Source organism: Lonchura striata, chromosome 1A, assembly GCF_050655825.1.
Source record: "Lonchura striata isolate lonStrDom1 chromosome 1A, ASM5065582v1, whole genome shotgun sequence".
Classification (NCBI taxonomy): domain Eukaryota; kingdom Metazoa; phylum Chordata; class Aves; order Passeriformes; family Estrildidae; genus Lonchura; species Lonchura striata.
The window spans coordinates 20,806,581-20,831,147 of record NC_140741.1 but is presented as its reverse complement, the minus strand read 5'-3'; the positions used below and the strand labels follow the sequence as shown (position 1 = coordinate 20,831,147).

The window sequence follows — 24,567 nt, the reverse complement described above, 5'->3', positions numbered from 1 at the left end:
TACTTTTAGAACAGCTAACTCTTTAAACTTGGCAAAGACAAGCAGCTGCAGCCCTAAAATGATCCTTGGCGGCTGATTACTGCTTTGCCCAGATGGCAAGTTTTCCTGTTGTTTTCCTCTTGCCTTTTGTGTCAGGCAGTGGTGATATTTATTTATTTGTCCTCTAATGAGAAAGCAGTTTCCTCTATCCCATATTAGAACAAAGTCTGATTTTTATTTTGATTCCTGAGGCACTTTTTTTTTTTCCTCTCACATGCAACTGCTTAAAAGCACCCTGGGTGCTGTCAAGAACTGCATGTTCATTTTTCTTGCCTTATAAATATCTGCACAGCCTCAAGTAATTAATGATTGTTTCCTCCTCCTGTGTTCATAGTCAGTGGTATTATTGATACTGGGGTTATGCACACAGAAGTCTGCACAGAGAATTGAGGAATATGTTGAGGAAAAAATTCATTGTAGAGACAAAGATTTTGAACTTAGATTTCTTGACACTTTAGCTTACCACAGGAATTTTTTATGCTTTAAGTTCTGCATGCAGGATATCATTGTAATTCTATCATTGTTTGGATTACCATATTTCCCATATTTCTTTGGTAATAGTTTTCTGCATGTTAGGTTTTGATTTTGTTTATTTTTTTCTTTTCTTTCAAAGCATCTCTGTGACAAATGCAGATAGCTCTAAGTTGGTTTTGCACTGGAAAGTAAGAAGGACACAGTGGTGAGAGTGAATTTTTTTCTTTGAAAAGGAGTAACATATCATAGTTTCTAATGGAGCTCGTTTATCTCATAGGAGGTGAAGCCACCTTTTTGAGTGGAAAGGTTTTTTAAATTTTTTAAACTAAATTTACGTGCTTTCCATGGTGTCTTGATAATCGATGATCTCTTGTCTAAACTTAACCTCTCATCTAAACTTAATCTCTCTTGCCCCAGAGTAATCCTTTAAGCTGTTCCTCTCCATCCTAAATAAATTGTGCAAGATTTAATGGTCAGCCAAAAATAAAAATTCTAGATGACTGAAAAAGAGTTCAAATTAGTTTTTTTCCGTGGTATGAACTGCATTGTTTTAAGGGATATTTTATCAACTGTGCTTATTGTTAGTTTCTAAATTCCCTAGGGCACCATATGTGTCACCAGTTTGCATATGACTTTAGCTAAGGTCCAAGGTGGTGCTGCACTTCATCTATGGAAATTATCTGTGAATAATGATAAATTGTTATTGATATTATATTTTCCTAATCCCTACCCCTCTCTGAATAAAAGCCAAAGGACCCAAACCTAACAGGTTACTCTGACATTTATTATATCAATTTATTTTTATACAAATAGTTGTGCCATGCCTTCATACACCAAAAATGTAAACATTCTTTCTGTTCTATGAACTTACTGAACTCAAAAGCTCTTCAAAGGACCCTTGGGAAAGAAACCCACCAGAACATCTTTGCAAAGTTCTTCTTGTCTCTGTCTTTGTTTATGCTTTTTTCTGTCATGTACACAAATAGTTCAGGGCAGGGAAGAACTTAAAACACTTGAAACATAGCAGATGGAGACATATAGTGACTAACACTGTCTGATGAGTTACTGATGAGATTCTTGTACTTTGAATTTTGCTCTAAGTAAAGAAACTTGCCTGGAGGTAAACTGGTATTTGAGTTAAGAGGAGGAGCCACCTTATGCTGTTGTACTTAGATTTAGGGAATGTTGTCCTTTGGGTATGGAAACATGGTCAGACAGTGATTCTGGAGGTTGCTTTGGCTCCCAAAGCACTTTTAATAGTCCTTTAGAAGACACTGGTCAATTGATAGGCCAGCCAAATGGCAGACAGGGAAAGAATAGAAATTCCTTTTTCCTGGGTTAACCCTGACATCAGTACTGTTCCATAGTGCTGTGAACTACCTGGACAAGGGAAAGCAGAGCATCTTCAGCAAGTTTGGGGATGATATGACATGGAGAGGGAGCAGCTGATATGGGTAGGGTAGGGGTGCTTTTCAGAAGGACTTTTACAGACTGGAAAAATGTATTGAGAGGAATTCCATGCAATTAGTTATGGTCAAAAAAAAAAAAAAAGTTTTACAGTCCCTGATGGAAAAATCTCTGTGCAATAGCAGAAGCTGGTGCTTGGAGAGCAGTGGAGATATGGGGAGCTCATGAGACAATAATGTGCCTTTGTGCACCAACTGTGTTCGGTCATGGAAAGTGAGCTTGTTAGTGGTCAGACTACATCTGGAGTATTGCCTCCAGCTGAGGTGGATATTAAGAGGAGATTCTTTACTGTGAATGTGGAGGGACGCTGAAAAAGGTTTCACAGAGAAACTGTGGATTCCCCATCCCTGGAAGTGTTCAAGGCCAGGTTGGTTGGGGCTCTGAGCAACTTGGTGTGGTGGAAGGTGTCTCTGCCCATAGAGGGGGCTGGAACTAGGTGGTTCTTAAGGTTTCTTCCAACTCAAACCTTTCTATGATTCTTTCAAAACTAAACTCCTGCATGAGTTGAGGCAGCAAGTAGTGCATCTTGACTCAGAGGGGGTCTGATAACACTTTTTTGCCTGTTGTGATCTGCAAATGTTCCTCTAAGAGTTTAGATTCCTGGCTGTTTTACTGGAAATATAAATGGCCCAAAGCATGGGCCTGCTGAAATAACCTTTGTTGTTGGTTGCTGTTCTTTGTAAGGCAAATAAAGTAGTTGTTTTGCCTCCTAAAGGAGAAAAATATGCACAATCTGCTTTGTCTTGGGTAGCAAAAGAAATAATATTTTGGTCATGATTCCTGCTTCCTCTTGCATCTCCATACCTGCAAGAACTTAAGTTATATTCTCATTGAGCATATCATATGATATATCATATTGAATCTTCAGGCATCATCCTAAATTTTTAAGTTACTGTGAGCTTCTGTCCTGAAAGAACTATGGGCTTAAGACAGAATTTATTCTTGAATACTCATTTTTCATTTTTCCTTCTAAGAGATCAGGTACATAAAATAAACAACAGATAAGGTGATAATGAGCTCCAGAATCCAAATATTGCAAAAAAGTATTCCTCAAGGTAGGACAGCAAATACATGCTGGGTATTTATTTCCTTGATTTTGAATTAATTTCCCAGCTTCATGCATCTGCTTTGAAAGTCTTATGAGAATGTCATTATTCATATAAATAGTTTCAGTTCTGGAAGAGGTAAAAAGTCATCATTTCCACCCCCACCTTCACTCCCTCCCCTCAGTCTCATGTTAGTCATGGTAGTTGATAGAAAGGCTTAACAAAATACTCTGACCACTGTCTTGGACATGATGCAAGGCAATGAAGATGTTCAAGCCCTATACAGAAGAGGTCAAAGAAATCCTTGGAGAAGGCAAAACTTCCGAGCTGTTGTTTGGTTGGGGTTTTGTTTGCTTATTTGGTGTTTTTTGTGGTTCGTAAACACTTCTGTTACTTTTAGATTTTAAAGGTGTAAGTGTATACCACAGAGCATGTCTTTCTGTGCCCAACTCATTTCAGAGTCATAATGAGCATGCCCTAAACCATAAAAAAGATTAGGAAGCAACTAAAGAATAAGTAGCAGTGTTTGCAGTGTAAAATGGTGAGTCAGAGTCATGGGTGCATGTGGCCACGGACTTGGCAAAATGCTGGACAATCTGCAGTGAAGGGAGAGGGACCCAAATTAAAGTGTGTATCTTTTTTTGTGAGTAGGTGTGCTTTATTTTTATGGTTTTATTTTTCTTATTTGATGGCATTGCTCATCTAAGCAGTTCTTTATTTAAAAGAAAATTGAGAAAAAAAATTCCAGTGTGCACTGGCTAAATAATAATATGGATAACATGAAGATTTTGGCACAAAGAAAACTTAGAGCTTTTGTTCTTGTTTAGCTCTGTGAGTAATTTCCACTTTATTTGACTCTTGCTGCATGAAAATATCTTGTGTGCTGCCAGTGCTGATTAATATTTTACCATTTTAATTCAGAGGGACATGTACAGAATGTACAAGTGTAAGGGCAATCAGATGTTGACAACCTGATGTGATTTGATCATGATTAATAATAACTCTGCAGGACCTGGCTTGTTTATAGACTTCAAACCAACCAGCCAAACAGCCTCACCACCAGCACCCCATCCCCCAGTATTCTCACCTTCTCTGATACTAAAAATCTTCCGTGCTTATGTGCATGTCATTGTTCTCTAGAAGCTCCTCTTTTGCTTTCTTGCTTACAAATCTGAGCCAAATTATGGATTGTACTGGCAGAATTTCAGTTTTGTTATCAAATTTTCCCATTTCAAGGAGTTAACACTTTTTTTTTCTATTGGCTGCTCTGCTGAAACTGGATCTTGAGTAGATGAGGGTAAAATTCTGCTAAGCTACTGTTTCCAGAATTTCTGAAGCTTTGTCTCTTTGGTGTGATGTAGTGTATGAGCAACAAAGTCTAACCCCAAAGTACTCATTAATTTTGGTTGTTTATTTAAAAATAATTTTTTAAAAATATAATCAAACATAGCTATTGTTCTCTTATATTCCTGGAATCAGGACAGACCATAGTGTGAACAGGGAAACATTCCTCTGAACACACATAACAATTTTGCTTATTTTGGGTTAGGGGTTGGTTGCCTTCCTAAATCAGCATCCAGCAGAGATCCTTGCTGTCAGAGAGGAGCAAGTAAAAAGCAAAAGTTTACCATTGTGTACTGCACTTAATACATAGGCTTCCTGTATATTCCAAAATAACTTCTCAAATCTTTTTGCTTCCAAATCTAAACATCATAATCCCTCAGCTCACCAGAGAGATCACTGAGGAAGACAGTAAGGCTTCTTGTGGCTCACAGTATCCTCATAGTCTAAATAATTGTGACTAGACTCTCTTTCAGCTATATCATTTGTGTTTTTCAATCTCTTTGTGAAAACAAAATGGATGAATTTTCCCTTTTCAAATCGAATATTGAACAGTCTCTCCACTGAATAGGAAGCGTAAGTGTTTCTAGCAGCCAGCTGCTGCTTTAGAGGGAGGTGGCAGAGGTACAGGATGTATGTTGTGTTCAGAGGAATGCACTCGAGGTCAGCTTGGCAATCATCCACTGCTGCTGTGCTGTGTGTATATCCATTTTTAGCATCACTTCTGATAAATCACATATGTAGATGTCTTTGCTGTGACAAATGCATTTCTTAAATTTGAAAGTTATTCCTTCTGAGTTGGGGACTGGATGCATTTTGGGGATTGGTTGTTTTGGATCATGTAGGACTGAACTGAAAATCATTTCTGGGACACGTTGTCTTCATTTTGTAGCTTCCAGGTATGAAGGTCACAACTTATAAAGTTTTTTGAATAGAGGGACTGATTAACAGCTGAATCTGAAACCTGTTAGACTACAGATTTTGCTGTATTGTGTCCCATGATACTGTGGGATTACCTTAAAATCAAATATTAAATTGCAATTTACTGAAGCAATAGAAATAGAGTATTTCAAGAGCAGAAAACTACCCCCTCAAAAAAAAAAATAAATCCTAGTCTTACAATATAGCCTTAATTTGTTATAAAAAGCTTAATGGAAGCTTAAATAAAATAATTTTAAATAAATGACAATGTACTATATGATATAATGCTACTGAATTCCAAGTGACTGGAGTCCAGATGAGCAAGTGCTCTTTGCAGCCTGTCTGATGCAGCTGTTTTTTCCTGTTGATGACAGCATTCACTCCTAATGGTTATAGTGCTGAAATCAAAGGTAACTCTGCAAACCACAAACTCTGAAAACCATAATTTTTCTTTCATTAATTTCTGTTCAGCTATCTCTTCCTTCTATAACCTGTAATTTTGAGACAAAAGAGTGTGAAAATTTAATGTTTCTGCTGTTACAGTTGCAGGAGGTTGCTAGAAGTAATATGACCAAAAGGATCATTATAATTCATACTGAGCTTTCAAATTATAGATTCAGAGCTTGAATGAAAGGGTCAGAAGGGTTTCTGGGTGAAATAGGGGACAATATTGAGAGATGATGATGCTTAAGCTCCATTTTTTCATGGGAATGCTGAGGATCTTTGCCCTGCTGGTAGTTAGGAGAAAATGAGAGTGGTTGATGTACACTGGTAGCATCAGACAGCTTTCAACTGAAGAACCATTTAAAAGTACTGTATTCTTCTTTCTCTTCTATTAAGCTAAGAGGGATATGGTTCTTACTTCTGACGATGTAGTTTTCTCATATTTAGCTTCCCAGGATGTGTTAGACATGCCAATTATGCTTCAGGGCTGGGTGTTGGACCATGTGGTCTCCTGTTATGTCTTCAGTTTGTGTATTTATAGAACTCTTATTGATCATTTAATATAATTTTTCTGTTAGTTCTCACACTTCATGAAGCAATAGTAGAGTAGACAGAGACTCCCCTTTTTGTTAGAACTCTTAGCTCCTCCTGCTTAAATAAATCATCAAATTGAGGAATGGACTTCTAAAGAAGCTGCATGGGAATGGGTGCTGTGACAGGTGAATGTCCAGCTGTCTAGAAAGCTGCTGGCATCATCTATGCCTGATGCTATGGGTTTTTATCTTAAGAAGTTTTTTGTTGTTGTTGTTTTTTGGTTGGTTGGTTTTATTTTTTTAGTTGAGGCTTGGTGGAAATGGTCAAGTCTTTCTATTTTGCCTGAAAATTCTCTAATACCATTTCAATAATATAACAGGCAATGCAGAAAGGAGTCAGGAGCTTTTTGCAGTCAGAGTGTGCTTGGTTTCTGCTGAGTTTTGCATGGTACAAATGTGTTGCAGCAGAAGGGTTGGAGGCCTCCTGCTGAAATTTGGTATAATGACCAAAAGCATGAGGAGCAAATTACTAGACCTGTCTTGTTCACAAGTTTCCTGCTACAGGAAAATAATCACTTACTACTAGACAGTTTATTACTTTAAAAAGAATAGTGAGGCTACAAGTGAAAGTAACTTGTAGAAATCCTTTCTCTCAATTTATTAATGTGTTTCTGGTTCTTAACAAACTAAAATACAGGACTGCTCTTCTACAGAGTAACAGACATTCTGCATTGCCAGAGCTGCTTATTATTTTCTTAAGTAAGCATTCCCAAAAGACATTAAAGGTGAGATTAGAATATAGCTTCCATAATATAGAAAAGAAAATAAGAAAGACAAACGATTCCTGATATGTAATTGTTTTTTTTTTTCTTTTTAAAGAGGTATTTTAAAGACACATTTCCTTTGACATAGGTGCCCACTCACACAATCTGCTGTTAGTATGTGTTGAAATACTTCTTGTTGCTTACTTCCTGAGCTATGTCACTAAATTATGAAATTCAGAACTTCCTTTTTCATAGAATGACTTGATAATGGTCATTCTGTGTCTGCTTTAAAGATTGCCTCCCAAATAAGTAGGTTTACTTGCACAGAATCACTGGAATGTAAGGATTTCTGCTTGTGGCACTGGCATTCCTTTATAAGGCATGGGTAGCTGTGAGTAGATGTCTTTTGTTTTTGTGGGGTTTTTTTTCTTTAATAGTTTACTGGTTTTGAAATAAATAGATGTCCTCTGGGAGAGTCTCAGAAATACGTGAAAATCAAAATATACACAGTTTTTCTCATCTTGGCCTGTAGCTGATACTTGTATCAGATCTCTCTTGAAGAATTAGAACTCAGCAGGAGGCCAGTAACTTCTCTAGTAGCCTGGGACCAAACTATTCTGTGCAGGAGAGAATCTGTGGTCTAGATGTAGTTTTTCTGCTGCTATCAAAAAGAAAGCTTGTTTCTTGCTGCTGTTGAGGACCAAGCCATCTGCCAATGTCCAAAGGCAGTTGCACTAAACCTAATTCTCATGGCTTGGGAGAGCAGCAGCAGAAGCAGAACAAGAATGTGTTGATCCAAGGCAGTTACCCCTACAAAGAGAAACACAGGCTTGTGACCTTCCTCATTGCACACCATGGACTTGTTTTCTAATTTGAACTTGGTTTCTGACATTTTCTTGACCTTTCCTTCCTATTTTTCTGTATGAGAATAGTGATGATCTTTGAAATTATGGACAGAATATAAGGGGTGAGTGTCACTATGGCCCCCCACATCATCACCTTGCAGCACATTGCCAAAGGTTTTATTTTCCTGAAAGCTAAGTGTAGCTAATAAGTTTACTAGAGTGCTGTTTAAATATATCAACATGTATTTATAGATATATTTCTAGATGTCAAAATATCAAATATATCCTGGCTGTTTAAAATGTAAATACAGGCAGACTGGATAGAAAATTTTTCATTGTAGTGCATATATACACTAGATATACACATTTGCACCATATTGTATTAATTAAGGAACATTGAAATGAAGTTAATTATTCACCCCTGCTGGTACTGCATTCTTTGGACTATTTTTCTCACCAGTGCAAAGACAATCAGAACTTCAAAACTGTCTCCAAAAAAATTTTTACGTGAAAAAGATCATTTTAGTAGCTCTGTTTTGTGCACATATGTCAGTCTTGTCCATTTCTCAGATTGTGGAGTCTTTCTTTGTAGGTGTGTCTTGATTTATCCTGGATTTTTCCTTTATCCTTATGTATAAGTATCTAATTGTAAGTGCAATTAGAGGCAAACTATGAAAATTCTAGACCTTTCAAGGTACAGTAGTGACTCATATGCTAATATTCTCTTGTGTTTCCTTATAGCAAAATAATAAAATCCTTGCAAGATCCGTCTTTGCTGCATTACGAAATGCCAGCAATACTGTACAGCAATAGGCTGTACTAGGCTGATTACTTTTAAAGAAAATGGTCTGAAATAGAGACAACCTGCTGTATGTCTCTAGTACCATATATTTGTCAGGAATCCACCTGGAAGCCCCAACTGTGACCAAGACAGTTTATGCCAAAGTCTCTTTTTCCTTCCTTTTTTCCCCCAAACTTATGGGAGGAGGTTGACTGCAAAGAAATCTCCGAGCCATTGAAATATAAACAAAAATAAACCCAGGAGTATTTTGGGTGGCTCCAGTGGAACATGTAGCTACTGTTGGCCTAAGCGGCCTGGTAAATTTGGGTTGTAAAAAAGATAACTCTCTTGTGTGAGCTAGCATGAAAGGTGGGTGGAAGTTTTAGGTTTTGTTGGTGGTGGAAGGAGCTTCTGGGTAGAGAAAGGCAAGATGTATTGTAAAATGAATGTGGTGTTCTGAGAACTCTTACAGACTGCCCAGAAAAATGCTTGTTTGGCTTGAATCTGGCACCTGTGTCTCTAGACCTTAGAAACCTCTGGCAAAGTGGTGTCTGATGAGTTTGGAAAGGAATTTAAATCAAATCAATGTGTATTATATGAGTGGATCTGCTAAATGCATTTCAGGAATATTTTCTGCATTCTTTGCCACTAATAAGTTATCCACATGCAGTGGGCTAAAGCATGATGTAATATTTAGTACTGCTGAAATACCACTGCTCCTCCTGTACCTCAGATTACCTCTGCAAAGACTAACTTCAAGTTCTGGTTTTTTGTTTCCAAGTTTGAGGAAGTATGAGAGCTTCCTGTATCTGCATGGAGGAGACAAGCTCACTGAATACCCATAATGTCGTGAGTTACTTTATTGTGGTTGCATTGGTTTCTCTACATTTCCTTACTCTCCTACTGGTTTTGGTCCTTACTGTAGGATAATTTATAGAGGAGGGAATGTACAAGCTATTCCTCTTCCTCTTTGTTTTGCCAGTTCTATCTTTGTTTGCTAGCTCTGTCCAAGAGCAGTCCTTCAGTTCCTGTACAGACTTTTCAGAATCTCTTTAGTGAAGCCTAAGGAGAAAGGAAAGCCCTGTGGCCACAGTTCCCACCCATATGCTGCTCTGATGTCTGTTCTGCTTTCACTGGGAACTTAACTGGTAAATAAAAAGCACAGAAGAGAAGCCCTGGGGTTGGGCTCTTCCTCAGAGCTGGATTTACTCTTTCATTGCTCAGAACCACATCCAAAGAGCTGTCTGTGATCTCTCTTTGAGCCTTGTGAGTCTGAGCTTTGGCTGGCTCAGCTGTCAGACGCTGAATGTCAAACCTAGAAGGCTGCTGCTTTTCTATGGAAACACTCTGTGAGATTGCAGAAATAATCAGGCACGTCTGCTGGTTGCTGTGCCCTATTGTTGGGTGCTTCCAGACAGCGAACTGAATTGTCCTACCTAGACAAACTGAGTTTTTAGCTGAAATCTGCTCTACTTTTGTCATACTTCTTGCTTATTATTTTTTAATTTAATGCATTAGTGTGACAGCTTATTCTGCTGTTGTGAGGCAAGCCTTTTGATGTTGGCTTTCCACTTCTTTCCATTCATGCACAACTTGCAAAAAAGAGCCAGCCCTCTTGCTCCTGGGTAGGTAGCACCAATATGAGCTGTTTTATGCCTCAGAGGTGCAAGGCCTGAACTGCAGTGTGCTCTTGAGGGAGCCTGTGCAATTATACATTCTCCTTAACAATTCTTCTGTGTGCTACATTTTGCTGTTGACATAAAAATAATTCAGCATTTACAATGTGAAATTCTGCTAATTAGCTGTGTCTATTATCAGCAGTTAGCAAGAAGATTTTCTTTACTGGAGGAAGGGGCTGAAATCTAGAGCTTTTCAATGGCTGGATTTTCTTGAAATTTGATTTTTCATCATTTATATTCCATAACAGTTGAAAATTATATTTATCATTGTGCCTGAATAACTCTAGATATGCTTTAATATTGGCTTCAGGAAGAAACAATATCCTTGCTACAGGCATTACTAACTTGAAGGCAGTACTGATACAGCTCAGTGGGAGGGGTGCCATAAACTGCTTGGAAATGAAAGCAGTTATAGTTTACAGAATGTGTTTCAGTGTATTGGGCTGGTACTCTGCCAGATCTGAAAATAACTATCTTTGGAGACAAAACAGTAGAAGTCTTGTTTCTTATATTTCTGTAACTTGAAAGTTATTCTGGAGAATTGTCTAAGAAGGAAGGATAACTTCCAGGCTTGTGGACCAAACAGATAAATAAGATGGCCTAGTACAACTTCTGTCCGTGTTTCTTTGTTGTCCTTTAAGTGATAGTTGCCAAAAATAGGCATCCACAGGAAGGGCTGTTGTAACACTGGAGGAAGGATGGCTGCAGGGGATGGAGACAGTGTCACTGAGGTGGGGAGAAGGAGATAGCTCATCTCTGCTGTAAATGCTTCTGTAAACAGCAGCAGTTTGGAAGGGAAAGCTTTACCACCCAGAACACTGACATCGTGTGAATCAAACACTGCCTGTCAGAACAAAAGCAAAACAGCTGCCCTTTTTTCCACACCCAGCACACATGTCCTCTCAGGGCACCCTGTGAAAGAAAAATAAATTCCATAGTCTTGTTTCCTGTGGCACTGAGGGGCATGTGCAGCCTGAAATTGCTGGGGAAGTAACGGAGCGCAGCGCACCAGGCCTGAGGTTTCCTTTTGCATCTTCAGAGCCTTTAGGCTTGCTTGAGAGAATAGATGTATTTTATTATACTCTTAAAAATGTGGACATCCTGTTTCCCTTGAGGTGCTTCAGTACTGATGATAAAAGGAACACATGACCATTTTGTGCCCCTGTGCTTATCAGTGGTGGGGCTGCACCTCGAATTCTGTGTTCAGTTCTGGGCCTCTCACTATGAGAAAAACATGGAGGTGCTGGAGCGTATCCAGAGAAGGGCAGTGGAGCTGGGGAAGGGTCTGGAACACAAATCCTGTGAGGAGCAGCTGGGGGGGGGGGGTTTAGGCAGCAGAAAAGGAGGCTCTGGGGGGACATTATTGCTGTATACAACTCCCTGAAAGGAGGTTATAGCAAGGTGGGGGTCAGGTTCTTCTCCCAGGTAACAACTCATTGTCCTTCAGTTTGCACCGGGATGGTTTAGATTGGATTTTAGGAAAAATTTCTTCATTGACGGGGTTATCAAGCATTGGAACAGGCTGCTCAAGGATGTGCTGGAATCACCATCCCTGGAAGTGTTCAGAAAACATGTGGATGTGATCCATGTCTCAGTGGAGAGTACAGTGATGCTGGGTTAACAGCTGAACTCCATGATCTTGGAGGTCTTTTCCAACTGAAAAGTTCTGTGAGCGTATATTTATATTGAAGCTGATTTCTCTGTAGAAACAAAGGTGATGCTATAACAGAGCTGATCTATGTTCTATTGTTTTACTTTGCCTGGCAGTAAATGTTGCAACTGTCAGGAATTATAAGCTTGCTTCAGTAGAACTCTAAAAAATGATATAACAAATGGGCAACAACTTGAAACCATCTGTGTGTGAGGCCTGCAATGTCACTTACTTAGATCCTGTGGTTGGTTTTAGTTAAAGCTTTCAAATCTTATGCAGACAATGGCAACCAACTGTTGTCTGTATGCCTCATTCTAAACTCACAGAACTTGTTTTGGGTGAATAGATTTTTAAGTGGTCATTACCAAAGAGACACACCCACCCACCCTTATGCAATTAAAAAAAAAAAATTTCTAAGGCTTAGTTTCAGATTTCATCAACGTGAATAAAATGGCAAAATCTTGGGCTGTCAGATAGCAGCTGGGACTGGAAAAGCTGAAGCACATGGTGTCATTGTTGTGAAAGACAATCCTTTCAATGGAATCAATTCAGTACACTGGATGTCAATATGTTTTTTATTTTCCATTCACGTCTTCCAGCTAAAACCAGTTTATTTCTAGACTTCTGTCTTTGAGCCAAGCAAGAAGGAGAGATGACTAAATTTTCTTTTCTTTGTCCACCCCTCCTCAGAATCATTTGGGATGTGCTGTTTTCCTCTGTCCCTTTCAAGGAGCTTGAATAAAACTTTTGTCATATGAATAGAGGATACTTTCTTCAGTGTTAGTCCATATATGTTACCTATTGCTTCTATCAAAGATTGTAGTGTGTCCCATTGTCCCTTGCTTTGCGTGATGGCTGCTCCATGTAGTTGATTTTTTTTATTGTGTCTTTGTAAAATCAGACCTAATAATTAAAGAAATTCCAAATAAGAAGCTGAAACGGATTCTGACTGCTGTTGCCCTTCATTCTGCTAGCATTCCTCCTATAATGAGTACAGCTAGTTCTTGTTCAAGAACAGATGGTCTAAGGGTTTTTATGGTGTATGGAACAGGTTTTTCAATACCAAGATGGCTTATAATATTTCAGTAAGCAACTTAATTTTTAAATACAAAGTTGGAATTAACATAAATCTAGAAAACTGTTTTGTAGGAGGTGTCCCTTTCATGATGGAAAAAAGACTGAAACTGAACTTGAATCCCTATAATTTTGAAGTAATTATGCTAAGAATTGTAATTGCTCCATTTTTTAACCCCAGAAATACATAAATGCATAAAAATCTCTAAGTACATCAAACCTGATTTCTGAGCCACTGTCTTTATTTTTAAGAGGCAAAAAGGAAATGGTGTTGCTGCCTTTCATGATTCTTTAATACTGAAAACTTTTATTATTAACAATTGGCAAGTTAAATAGGACACGGGTTTTTTTCCTTACTTTGTTTTACTGCTGTTGCTGATGGATAATTAGGTTTGGTGTTCATATAAGCTTAAGAATTTTTTGATGATGTAAATATTGCTTATTTAGAGGAAGAAAATGGATTGAAATTAGCAGCATGAGTCAGAATGGTTGGCTAGTGCTGGAGAGCAAGTTGGCAGACCTGGGTTTTGTCCCACACCTTTCACCAGTATCCACAATAACCTTGTGAGTTCTGTGAGTTCCTTCTGAAACCTGGGTCCTTGTCAGCTTTATGTGGTTGGGACTTCTGTGTTGATTACAGATACTCGTGCTGTCAGTGGGGATCTGAAAGGCTTCCAATGGTAATGTACCAGTAAATTTCATTGTGCTTGCTGTGAAACAAAATAAATATCCTTGTGCAGTAAGGATGAGGAAAAATGAAAATTTGGGTGGGAGGAGAGAGAAAATCATAGAGCTCCGTATCTGCAACCATGTGCAGAAGAAGACATGTTTTTGTGATGGTGGGGTCCAGCTCAGGGTTTTTAATCTTTTAGAGGAACGAAAGCTCTTCTGCAGGACTAGCTAGAAGATTAAAGGAGAAAGGAAACCATTTTTCCTTCTTCAAACGAATTGTTTGCTAGACCTAAGTTAGCATGCAAGAACTTGAGGTCCAAATTTGGTGCAGCTTCAAGCCCTTTTTTTTTTTTTTTTTTTTTTTTTTTTTGGGTCATTAGTCATAAGCACTGAGTGTTTTTGGGAGTGAGGCAGAGAAAGTATGTGTGAGTCAAGGCTATTGTACATTCAGTGTTTCAAACCTTAAATATTTTGAGACTGTACAAGTCATCAGTACTTAAAACCTTAAATGTTCTTTCAAAGCCCTTTTATTTTGCAGAGAAGATCATTATGGGTTGGATGTGAAAAGCCACTTTTCTTTTCCCTGCAGACATCATCAGTGGGAATTCTCTGCGCCGGTGCACACACCTTCGCTGTAGGTGTGGAGCTGTGCAGGGTCTGGCCCGGTGGGAGCAGAGGTTTCAGGCACACCTTTGATATGGAAAAAAGCCTTTTCCAGACACGCCTCTGCTGGAGTGCAGCAGAAACAGGGCAGTTTTGCCTGCTGCCGAAGCAGCATTGATGCCGGCAGAGCAGATAAGCCTGACAGAAGCCCTGGACCAGAGCAGAGGGTCCGTGCAGTTCTTGTTGAGCAATAGGTTATAGTATCTTGAGGGGAGCGATTTCAAAGTCCGGGAGATAGAGATCAGGCAGCAAACGTTTCCAATCGTGCTGAAATCAAACCCATTCAGGGGAAATAAGCCTGCCTTCAGAAAATATTGTTAGGGTTCGGGAAAGCAGATCCCAGCTAATTTCCCTGCTTTGCCAGCAAATAGAACGCCCGCTTAGCTTCACCTCCACCTCGGCGGGAGCAGGCAGTGCCAAGGTTAATCTGGGCAGCTTTTGTCGAGGTGTGGCGGAGGCAGGGCACCTGGCGGCCCGCCCAGCGCGGCCCGGAGCTCGGGCGGGCTGCGCACAAAGAGCGCTCGGCGCCCCGGGCCCGGCCGGACCCCGCGCTGCCGCGAGCTGCGGAGGGCTGGTTACCATGGAGGCTGCCATCTGTTCGCTCCCTGCTGGAATGTGATTATCCTCGCTGGGTTGGGAACCAGCAAAAAGCAGGGGAGCGTGTGCTGTCGGCAATTATCTGCAATGGAGTGCGTTAATGGAAGGCTGGAATTAGCTAGCTGGAGGAGCACGTAAAAGGATTTTACCAAAACTGTTAATGATTTCTAGACAAGAGGAGAGAGCTTTTTGCAAGGTCGGTGCTAAATTCATTTTGTACGTAGGTCATTTTTAATTGAGGTAGTGGCTTTAAGATTTGAGGATGGTAGCACCACAGTAATAATGCTTTATTGTTAGGAGTGTATGGGGGGGGATTGTATTTTAAGGATCTTCGTTTGTCTGTTGCAGTTCAAGCAGTTTAATCTGGGGTAGTTAAAGTAGTAAGTCAGAACAATAACTGGCCGAACTGACACAAATGGAGCAATCGGTATCTCTCGTCTTTATGAAATGCTGTTTGCTGCCAGATCTGTTTGATTTACGTGTCTTTTCACGCTGGTTGCTTTTTGTTTGATTTCTTTTTGGATGTGATACGTGTTTGCTTTTCATACTGGCATGAAGGGTGAGACGAGGGGGAAATGTTCGAGCAGAGCTGTGATACAATGGATGTTTAGGGTATTTTATGCAGTTTGCCCAGAGGAAGCAGCGTAAGGGAGGCAGAATGCAGGAGCAGGTTTTCCACTCCTCGTTCCCACCCACCCTCTCTCGCTCTTTCTAACTCGCCATCTGACCAAACATTTTGGACTATTTCTCTTATAGACCTTAGTTGTATAAAGACATGACATGAGTTTTTGGGATTCTCTTCATATATTGTGACTGTTTTGATGACAGGATTTAAAATGAAGGGGAAAATAAAATTAAAGGTATATCCTTGTAAGATTTTCTAGTCCTATAAGATACTTTATTGCTGTGTTGCAGGAGCTAGGAGTATTATTTTTTTTCCATGATATATGCATGGTGAACATTTTAGTGCAACTCAAATTGCTGACTTAAATGAGGGACGTTAAAATTTAGCACTCCAAAAATGCAAAATGTTGCTTCAGCAGATGTTTTTAGTCACATATGGGTTTTCCCTTTTCAAATAAAGGTCTTATGCTGCATGCCTCTTGCCAGAACTGCCATTTTTATTTGGTGCAGGGGAGAACATTACTAGAGTCTTTTAATTAAAACTGTGTCAGTTCTAATTCAACCACTCTTTCCTCTGCTTTTATGCACTGATAATGTCAGGGCATTGGAGTCTGGACGGAAAGTTACTGACAGAGTTAATAAGTCCCGATTGCAACATATTTGACTAAGATAAATTTTTAACATACAAGATGCTTTTCAAGTCTTGGTGCCTAACAAAAGTGTGTGTGGGAGGTTGAGAGGGTCTTTATTTCTTTGAGTACTTTAACTGTTTGTGGTAAATGAGCCTCTCTTGTGCTTTTGGGAGGTTGGTATATGTGCCTGAAGTCCTTTCTGACTTTCATGTAACACTCTCATGCTGGCAGAATTGGGTGACCACCCTTAATAAAAGCTGTATCAACTTGTAATTTAGAAAAAAAAAAAAACCTTTTTAAAAATTCCCTTCCTTCCCCAGAATTTAAATATTGCTTTGCCTTTGAAGTTGGTGATTTATGCAAAACTCGCTCTTAATGGGCTGCAGTGGACTTGTTCACACGTGCAAGTGCCAAGTCTGTAATTGCATTGTCAGGAGGAAAGGGCAGATTGGCTTTTGTGCTTGGAAAGAGATTAGACTTTCACCCTTCAGGTGTTATCCTGGACCTGCCTGGAGTGAAGGGCAACACTCCCAAGGTTATGCTGCTGTGGGTTGTGTTTCTCTTCCCTACTCTGTTTTGAGGAAGGCAGCTGCTGCCCACAGGATTCACTGTCACTGTGTGTGAATTACTATCTCGCTGGCAAGTCTTCACAGACAGCAACTATCCTAAGGGCAGGAAGGTAATGCCTTGTGTACTCTTTCTGGAGGTGATTTCTCCTGATTGCTAACCGGGTCTGTGCTGAGGAGCCTGTTTTCCTACTGTCTCTGCTAAACCTGTGTCAAGGATAAATAGGGGACGGCACATTCTGCATTCTCCAGTGCTTATATTCTCATGAGCATCATGTAAATGTCCCAAACACTCTTAGGCAAACAATTTTGTTTTAAATTTCTGTCTTGATTGGTCTATATGTGTCTGGATGCCTTTTTTATTATTAAGTTTTACTTTAGGTCACTAGGTCAGTGTTGATTTGTGGATGAAGGATTTAAAGGCTAGACACTTTAATCCATTTGAGCATCTGGCCTTTCATAGTAGACATCCCATTTCCATGTAAGAGAGGAACTGTTAAATGTCTGGTGGAAACTAGTGATTTTTTTTTTTTAAAGGCTTTTTTTTTTTTTTTTTTTAGTTGTAGGTAGATTATTGCAAGTGGCTCTGATGTTTATGCTTAATGCAAATAAATGATTGTCAATGTAATCTGCTACATGATCTCTTGAAGGAGATTTAGTCTAAAATACAGGCTTTGGGGGCCAGCAGAGATGATGGGTCATACTGAGTAGTGATTTGGTTTGGGTAATTTTAAGTGGGTAAGCTAAACTTAGGTACATCATCTCACAATAAAAGGGCATTTTGAATGAGCACTCAACTAAATAGTGCCTAGAAATGGAACCTGGTATATAATGAGCTCATAATAATCTCATTTATAGTGTCTGTGCTCACTCAGCTTTCAGGAAACTTGTCATTAAATGGTAAAATCCTGAGTTAATATATAGGAAAGTGGCTTGTGCATAAACGATCACAATTGTTTTCTTCAAACAGACAAGTCTTTCTGCTTTTCACTTGACACATGACTGTGGAATGCTGCTTGACATGACTTGGGTTTATTTATACATTGTGTTCAGGCTGCTGCTTGGTGGAGGTTTTAAACATGCTTCACTTTCAATACACTTTGGTTTTGCCATTTACTCGTGTATCATGAACATTAAAACAAAACCAAAAAAAGCTCAGGCTCCTGACTGTCTCCTTACAGCAGCATGGCTGATTCAAGGTTAAAGTCTGCAGCTCCCTCTGAAAGGCCAGCTGTTTTGGAAAGCCCTGGTGCCTGTTTACAAACTGTTCTCTTTGCAAGTCCCATGGAATAATGGAGTTCTGCAGCCTCTGGATGTGGGAGGATAAACCTGCTGACACAGGCACTGCTGCTGTTGGTCTGTTTGCTGGGCATTAGTCACTTAAAATTGCTGGAGCCTTTTTATGCTTTCTGTGAGTGGGGTCAAAATTCAGGCATTAACACTTCTTTTTCCCACGATGCTGTAAAGCACTGTACCAGATTTTAGAAAACATCCAATTAGTTGAATTTGTTCTAAAGCTGTTCACTAACCTAAACCTCTGCAGTGAGATGGTGAGTAACTAAATAGGAGAGACTGACAGATGAATTATTTTTGTGAATTGTGGTAGTTTTTTTTAGTCTTTTCTAGAGGGGCTTGCATTTTGTACAAAAGTGTTTCTGTCCTTCCTTGCGGTTCTGCCTTGTTGAGGTGTCTAATTGAAGAACCTGAAGACTCGGGTATTCTGCAAATAGTTTCAGAAAATATTCCTCCCTAGTAATTGTTATTCAAAGTTGGAGGAAAACAGGATGGGAAGAAATGACTTCATGCCAGCAACAGAACATCTTGGAGGGGATTTTTTCCCCCAGTTCATCCAATTGCTCAGGACTGGAAGGAGCCATTTGATCATTGAGGGGGTTTTAGTGTGGGATTTCCCCACTGCCACCCTCAGTCACAGGTAGCCTTATAATTTACCTGCCATTTAGATGATCAGCAGGTTTTCTACTTGCACACTGCAAATCACAGACTCTTATGGCTATGGGAAGCAAACTTTAAAGAGAACTTTAAACTCTGCTAAATGATGAAAAGTCAGTGTTACACTATGCTTCAGAAACTGAACAAGAAAGATTGAAGTCATTGTGTCATGAGATCCCTGTCAGCAGAAAACTCGAGCAGGCACTTTGAGACATGAATTCTGCTATCAGGATGATGCTTTCTGGGCTCAAGCCAGTCTTCAGTGCTTCAGATGAATGGTAACCCAGGGCAGCCAGATTTTGAATTGAGGGGAGAATAGTCTTCTAGTCCTGACAGATGGCTAGCAGAAGTGTTTTTTCAAGTAGAAGTGCTTTCCAGCTGCTGATCTTTGGAGGAACCTTCATGGTAAGTTTTTGTGTAGTTCTTCTTGCCTGTCTGTAGACATTTTTCTGGCTTCTGCCTTCTTTAGATTGTATTTGTTTGACTACCACAAATGCCCTTTACCTTTATGAAAAGGGTGTAGGTGCAGCTAAACCTGCTATTAAACACTGTTATAACTTGTCTGTTCCACTTTTACTTGCAATAACACTTACCAAAAAACCAAAACAAAATCCATGTTTACCTGCTCAATTAGGTGTTGGTGTGGTTTATAGTTCTGAGTATAATTTTAAAATTTTTTAGCTAAGATTGAAACAAAGATTTAGGCAAACCTCTTTGGCAAAGGCTCATGAACTGAGGATTGAGACTGCAGAAGACCTGAATTGAAGACTTTTCTACAGCCAAGGGTTTTGTTTTGAAGTCATGAAGTAGTGCTATGGGTGGTGTGGTGTATTTCCTGGAGAGGTATTGAACACAGCCGCTGTTTGAATAGTAGAGGGAAAATTAACTCAAAAGACTGTAATAATACTTCAAAGAACAACTTGATTCTTTAATGAGTCATTCCTGCAGGGCAGAACCTGAACTTCTTACCTGGAATTTTTCTTCATCTTATCTCTTTCTCAGTACTGGCATCATTTGTGTTCTCCTATTTTCTACTAAAGCTAATAATTATTTTTTTATTCTCTTCCCTTTCTTAAGGTCACTAGGTCAGTGTTGATTTGTGGATGTGGATTTCCTGATGCTCAGGAAGATGAGTGAAAGCATGACATGGCTTTTTGTGATTCAAAATACTTTTATGGCTTCCCATACCACACTTGTAGCAGTTACATTGAGATTGAGACAGAGAAGAAATAATTTATGCTCATTTTACTTGTTCAGTGTCGCTGAGTATTGTTCAGCTTTCTAAAACATCGATAGGCTTCACAGGTTATGTGAGATTACCTGTTGCCTTTCTTTAAAGATCCTGTGCCACTTTTCTCTACAGCTGGAATAGTTCTCTGGCAGCTCTATGTGTCACAGCAGTTTCCAAGACTAATTTTGATGTCTGTTCTCTTCAGTAGCTCTTGTTCACGCCATTGCTTGGAGCCTTATGTTGCTGTTATGACTTGGCCACCCACTAGAATGTAACTGGCAAGTGTTTTAGTCCCTTGGCTTGTCAAGATTTCTGTAAGTCTGTTTCAACTGTGGAAGCTGCTACAAACACTCTTGAAGATAGCTGCTAGAAGTCAAAATAAATTCAAAGGCTCAGTGATGGAATTAGAGCTTTGCCTGAGAACTGAAACACAACAGTTAAAATCTAATACGATGCAATACTCACAGTTAGCAGTGTAAGCACTGTTTGCCCTCAGTGAAGTCAGCACTGCTGCACTCCTCTGTTGTCTGCTAGCATCCTGTTATTTTGGGAAAATGCTCATTTTAAAATCTCAGTCCGGAAGAGTGTAGATGAAGAGCCTTGCCCACAAATTTTGCCTACTTGCTCTGCAAGCTGGGCCTGGTTAGGTCATACGAGATGAAACATTTGTGTATGTGTATGTGTTTATAAAGCTGATTTAATTGATTTTAAAATACAATCTTTCTGAATTAAATTTTCCAGGTTTGTCATTGATTTTACTGGTCTTATTCCTGGTGTTTCTCTGGTTTGCCTGAAGACTCCAAATATTCCAAAATTTTCCCACTGTTGAAAAATTCTGAAAACTGTAGAATGCATTTTTAGTTGCTGCTTAACACAGGACCAAAACTTCAGTTAGCAGCTGTGGTGGGTTTTTTTTGTTTTTTTTTTTTTTCTGTATCTTTGTGTCTTCCATTGAGTGTCCTCAGCTTGTCAGAAGTGTGATATTCCCTCAATCTGATACTAAACATTTTCAGTGCAAAACAATGTCCAGGATAGAGTCATGATGAGAGGGAAAAGCCTCTCAATCCAATGTGATCTACTTAGGGCTCTGTGATACTCTAGTCTGTTCATCATGTTTTCATGGATTAAGATTTTCTTTGCACTGCTTTAATCCTGTTTATCACAAAATAGAGTGGAGTTTTAGAGTTTCCTTCCATAAGAAAGACAACAGTGAAACCTGGCTGTGTCTGTTTTATAGCTGGCATCTTCTCTGATCTGGGTTTTTAGAGTTCAGAGATAGCAGTAAAGGAACTGGGGGGGGGAAGCTTATTGATTCTTTTTGTGTTGAAATAAATGATGAAAAGTCTTTGCTGCCTGGCTGAGGAGGTCTGGTGTGTGGATGAGAATAATTTAAAGGAAATTACAGTTTCATTAGTATGGATGTGGTCTCAAAGGCTATATTTAACTATCAGCACAACTTCACTATATAAGACCAGTCACAGCTCTCTCTGATCTTTGACCCTTACTGCTCCAAAAGCTGAAATACACTTGTACATTCTCTTATTGGTCACCGCTGTCTGTATTTTTACCTTCCCTTTTTTGAATCAAACTGGTGTGTTGAATTCCTTATGATCACTTTTCTCTGGACAGTTGAGGCACACAAGGCTGGATGGACTGGGAAAAAAAAAAAGCTCTGTGTATTAATGGCAGGGCAGAAAAAACCCTGCAAAGAAGGGTCTGATTTGCTGACTGTCCTGTAAATACTAGATTATATTTGCCCTAACAGGACAAAGTAAGAAGACTACAGCTGTAGATATATTTGAGGCCGAAGGAAAGAACTGTGACAGATGACAGTTTTTTTTGTCCTGAAACTGATCTGGTGGTCCTTGCCCACGCAGGAGGGTGGGACTGAATGGTCTCCATCCAAATCATTCTATGCTTTTGTGATTTTTAGGAACTGACAGCTTCTGGAGAAAGCTCATCTGATACTTTTCATAGTGTGGCTAGGAGGATGGAGGAAGGTGAAAGAGAGAATGTCTTGTGCTTTCAAGTTTTTCCTCCTCAGAAAGCATGGAGTCAGAGCTAAGGTGGAACAGGTTAAAAATGCCTGTACTGTCACACATTCTGTTTAAGAAATGTAAATGGGATTCAGGGAAAGACTAAACAAATTATGGTGAATATGGCTTACTGCAACTGTAAAATACAGTTGCACAAATTATATGGGTGATCCATAAACTGATGCTGTAAGCCATGGGTCTTGTGTGTTTGATGCCTTCTGCAGTGGATTACCCAAACATTTCCTACTGCTTCTTTTCAGATAAAGAATATTTGACTGGTTTTTCAATCATTTTCCCCCTGGTCATATTTTATGTAGTCTTATCTAGCCCAGAAGTGTATTGATGCATTCCACTCTGCTTTTTGTTGTGAACCCTCCATGTAAGTTTTATTAACTCAAACCAAGAATAATTTGTATTTTATTTTTAGTATCTAGCACTGCCCTGATTTGATGTTTATATGGAAGTGAAATCACGGTCCCTGCAATCTGATCTGCTTATTTTGTGAGTCTGTTGTTTGGATTTTTAATATGGAAGGCGTAACTTTAAAGTTAAGAATTCAGCCTTTCACTGCACTGCTGAATCTAAGGACAGTTCCTAAGTTCTGTGGTGGTCTTCCTGGATTGGGTCATGGCCTTTCCTTGTGGGATGCACGTGTGCTTTGTGTGGGACCAAAAGCTATATTACCTGGAAAATGAGTCTGCTTCCCTAAATCATAACATGATTTGGCAGGATATATATTTATTGTTTGTGCATTTAGAAAGGAGGTTTTAGAAATAAAAACTGTTAAACTATTTTTTTTCTAACAGAAGACTTGGCAAATCACACCCAATTGATGGAGACAATAGCCTTTGACCACTTTTCATGTCTAAAAGCAGAACTCCTTTAACAATTGCTGATCTTTCTTTACTAAAGAAGACTAATTGACAAATAAGCCACAGATTCTTGGATTTCTGGGTTATTTTTTCAAGTATAGAAGGTTATTTAAGCTATAGAAACCCAGCTTTATATGGTTAGTGTAAAACATAGGGTTACCATAGGTCCTTTTGTAAACTCTAATGGAACAAAAGGCAGTCAGTGACCTTTGATACTACTCTCTGATTTAATTGCAATCATTCAATTATTTGTTTGGAGAGTTTTGTAGCTGCTTGCATTACTCTTCTCCACTAAGTTACAGACAACAAGATGCTACAGTGACAAATGCTGTGCAAGCATAGGACAAAAAGTTTTTTTCCTCTAAGAATTTCTGTTGTGTGTCCTTTGAGCACAACCACAGGCTCTCCCTTTGGGACACATAATACAACTGAGCTGAAAGGAAAGAAAAAAAGGATGGAAAGATACTGCTATTTACTTTCTGATGATGACATGGTAATTGTTCATCACATCTATGTTGAGACTGCTTTTCCTGCAATGTGATGAAGTCACAATCTCCTTGCATGTGAACCAGGAGAGCTAGGGTGGAGAGTGATAGATGTTCCTGATTTTCAGAATTTAAAGGGGAAAGTGTCCTTTGAACAAATGTGTTTCTGTTGGGCTGCAGATCCAGTATCCCTTAGTGTTTCTCACCTTGTTGAGGGTTAGCTGCCCAGCTGCCCATCTTTTTAAAGCTATTGCTCTTCTTTGTTGCAGTAGTCTTGAATACCCATTCCTAAACATCCTCCTTGCCTAGCCCACTTGTGTGGACTTTACCTCTTCGTTTTCCTGAGGATCACTAATCTCTGTAGCTCACTTCCTTAATATAAAATTTCCCCCCATCCTTTGATTCATTATATGCCTGCAAATCTCGAGTTGTGATATGGCTGTTTCTTCTTTCCCTACATGCTACTTGAAGGGTGCACTTTAACAAGACAGCAGTTTTAGATTAGTTGTGTGATTTGGGGTTTTTTTTATGTATTTGTTTAAGCCATCCAGGCTTCTGCACAAAATCACTTGTTACTGGTTTTAGCCTATGCCATGAGTCATAAAAAGGACAGTATGTGGAAGGTCTGACATAAGTGAGGGTCACTTTGGGACACGGCTGTGTGGTATCCTGTAGCCGATCCCATTTCCCTAAGAATAGCTAGGACACAAGTCAAATCCTTCTGCAGAAAATGCCCAGCTCGTTATGGGGCTTTTAACAGCACCTCAGGAACTCTTTGGGGATGAGGACAAAATATGCTTTCGTTTCTGCCCATGCCCAAAATCCTGTGATTTTCAAGTACTGGGGTGTCATGGAGAAGAGAGAGATCAGTGTGAGTCAACCAGAACTGCTTTATGGGAACCCTGTGAAAGGGGCCCTCCTCTCTTGGACTCACTGAGATGTCTGTAGATCTCTCACATGGAAAAAGAAAGTTGGGAGGTGTTTCCATATTGAAATTCAGAAGTTCTCCTTTTGAGTTCTGTGTCAGGGTGCAGGTGGGTTACTGATTCTTTGGCTGGGACAAAAATCCCTCTCCATCACTGGCTTACACAAACTGTGCACCACGTTCTGATGCGTGGTCTGCAGCAAACCTTTTCGAATAATTTGTGCCTGAAGTGAGTCTGCAGGAAGGAGGAGAGGA

The 24,567-nt window shown here is 39.5% G+C and overlaps 1 protein-coding gene across 6 annotated transcripts in view; it reads left to right on the top strand.

The window, feature by feature from the left end:
- The window catches only part of FGD4 (FYVE, RhoGEF and PH domain containing 4), a 101,812-nt gene that overhangs the window by 19,174 nt on the left and 58,071 nt on the right, over positions 1–24,567 (top strand). The window contains exon 1 of one of the 6 annotated variants that reach the window (XM_085568987.1): positions 11–7,420. The exons of 3 other annotated variants lie outside the window; for them this stretch is intronic. In XM_085568987.1, coding sequence (XP_085425113.1) covers positions 7,411–7,420 — 10 coding nt within the window. In that variant the 5' untranslated portion in view covers positions 11–7,410. Of the gene's footprint in view, positions 1–10; positions 7,421–9,483; positions 9,505–14,096; positions 15,188–24,567 lie in introns of those variants that run through there. 2 more of the 6 variants (XM_085568989.1, XM_021549370.4) reach the window with 2 other exon arrangements.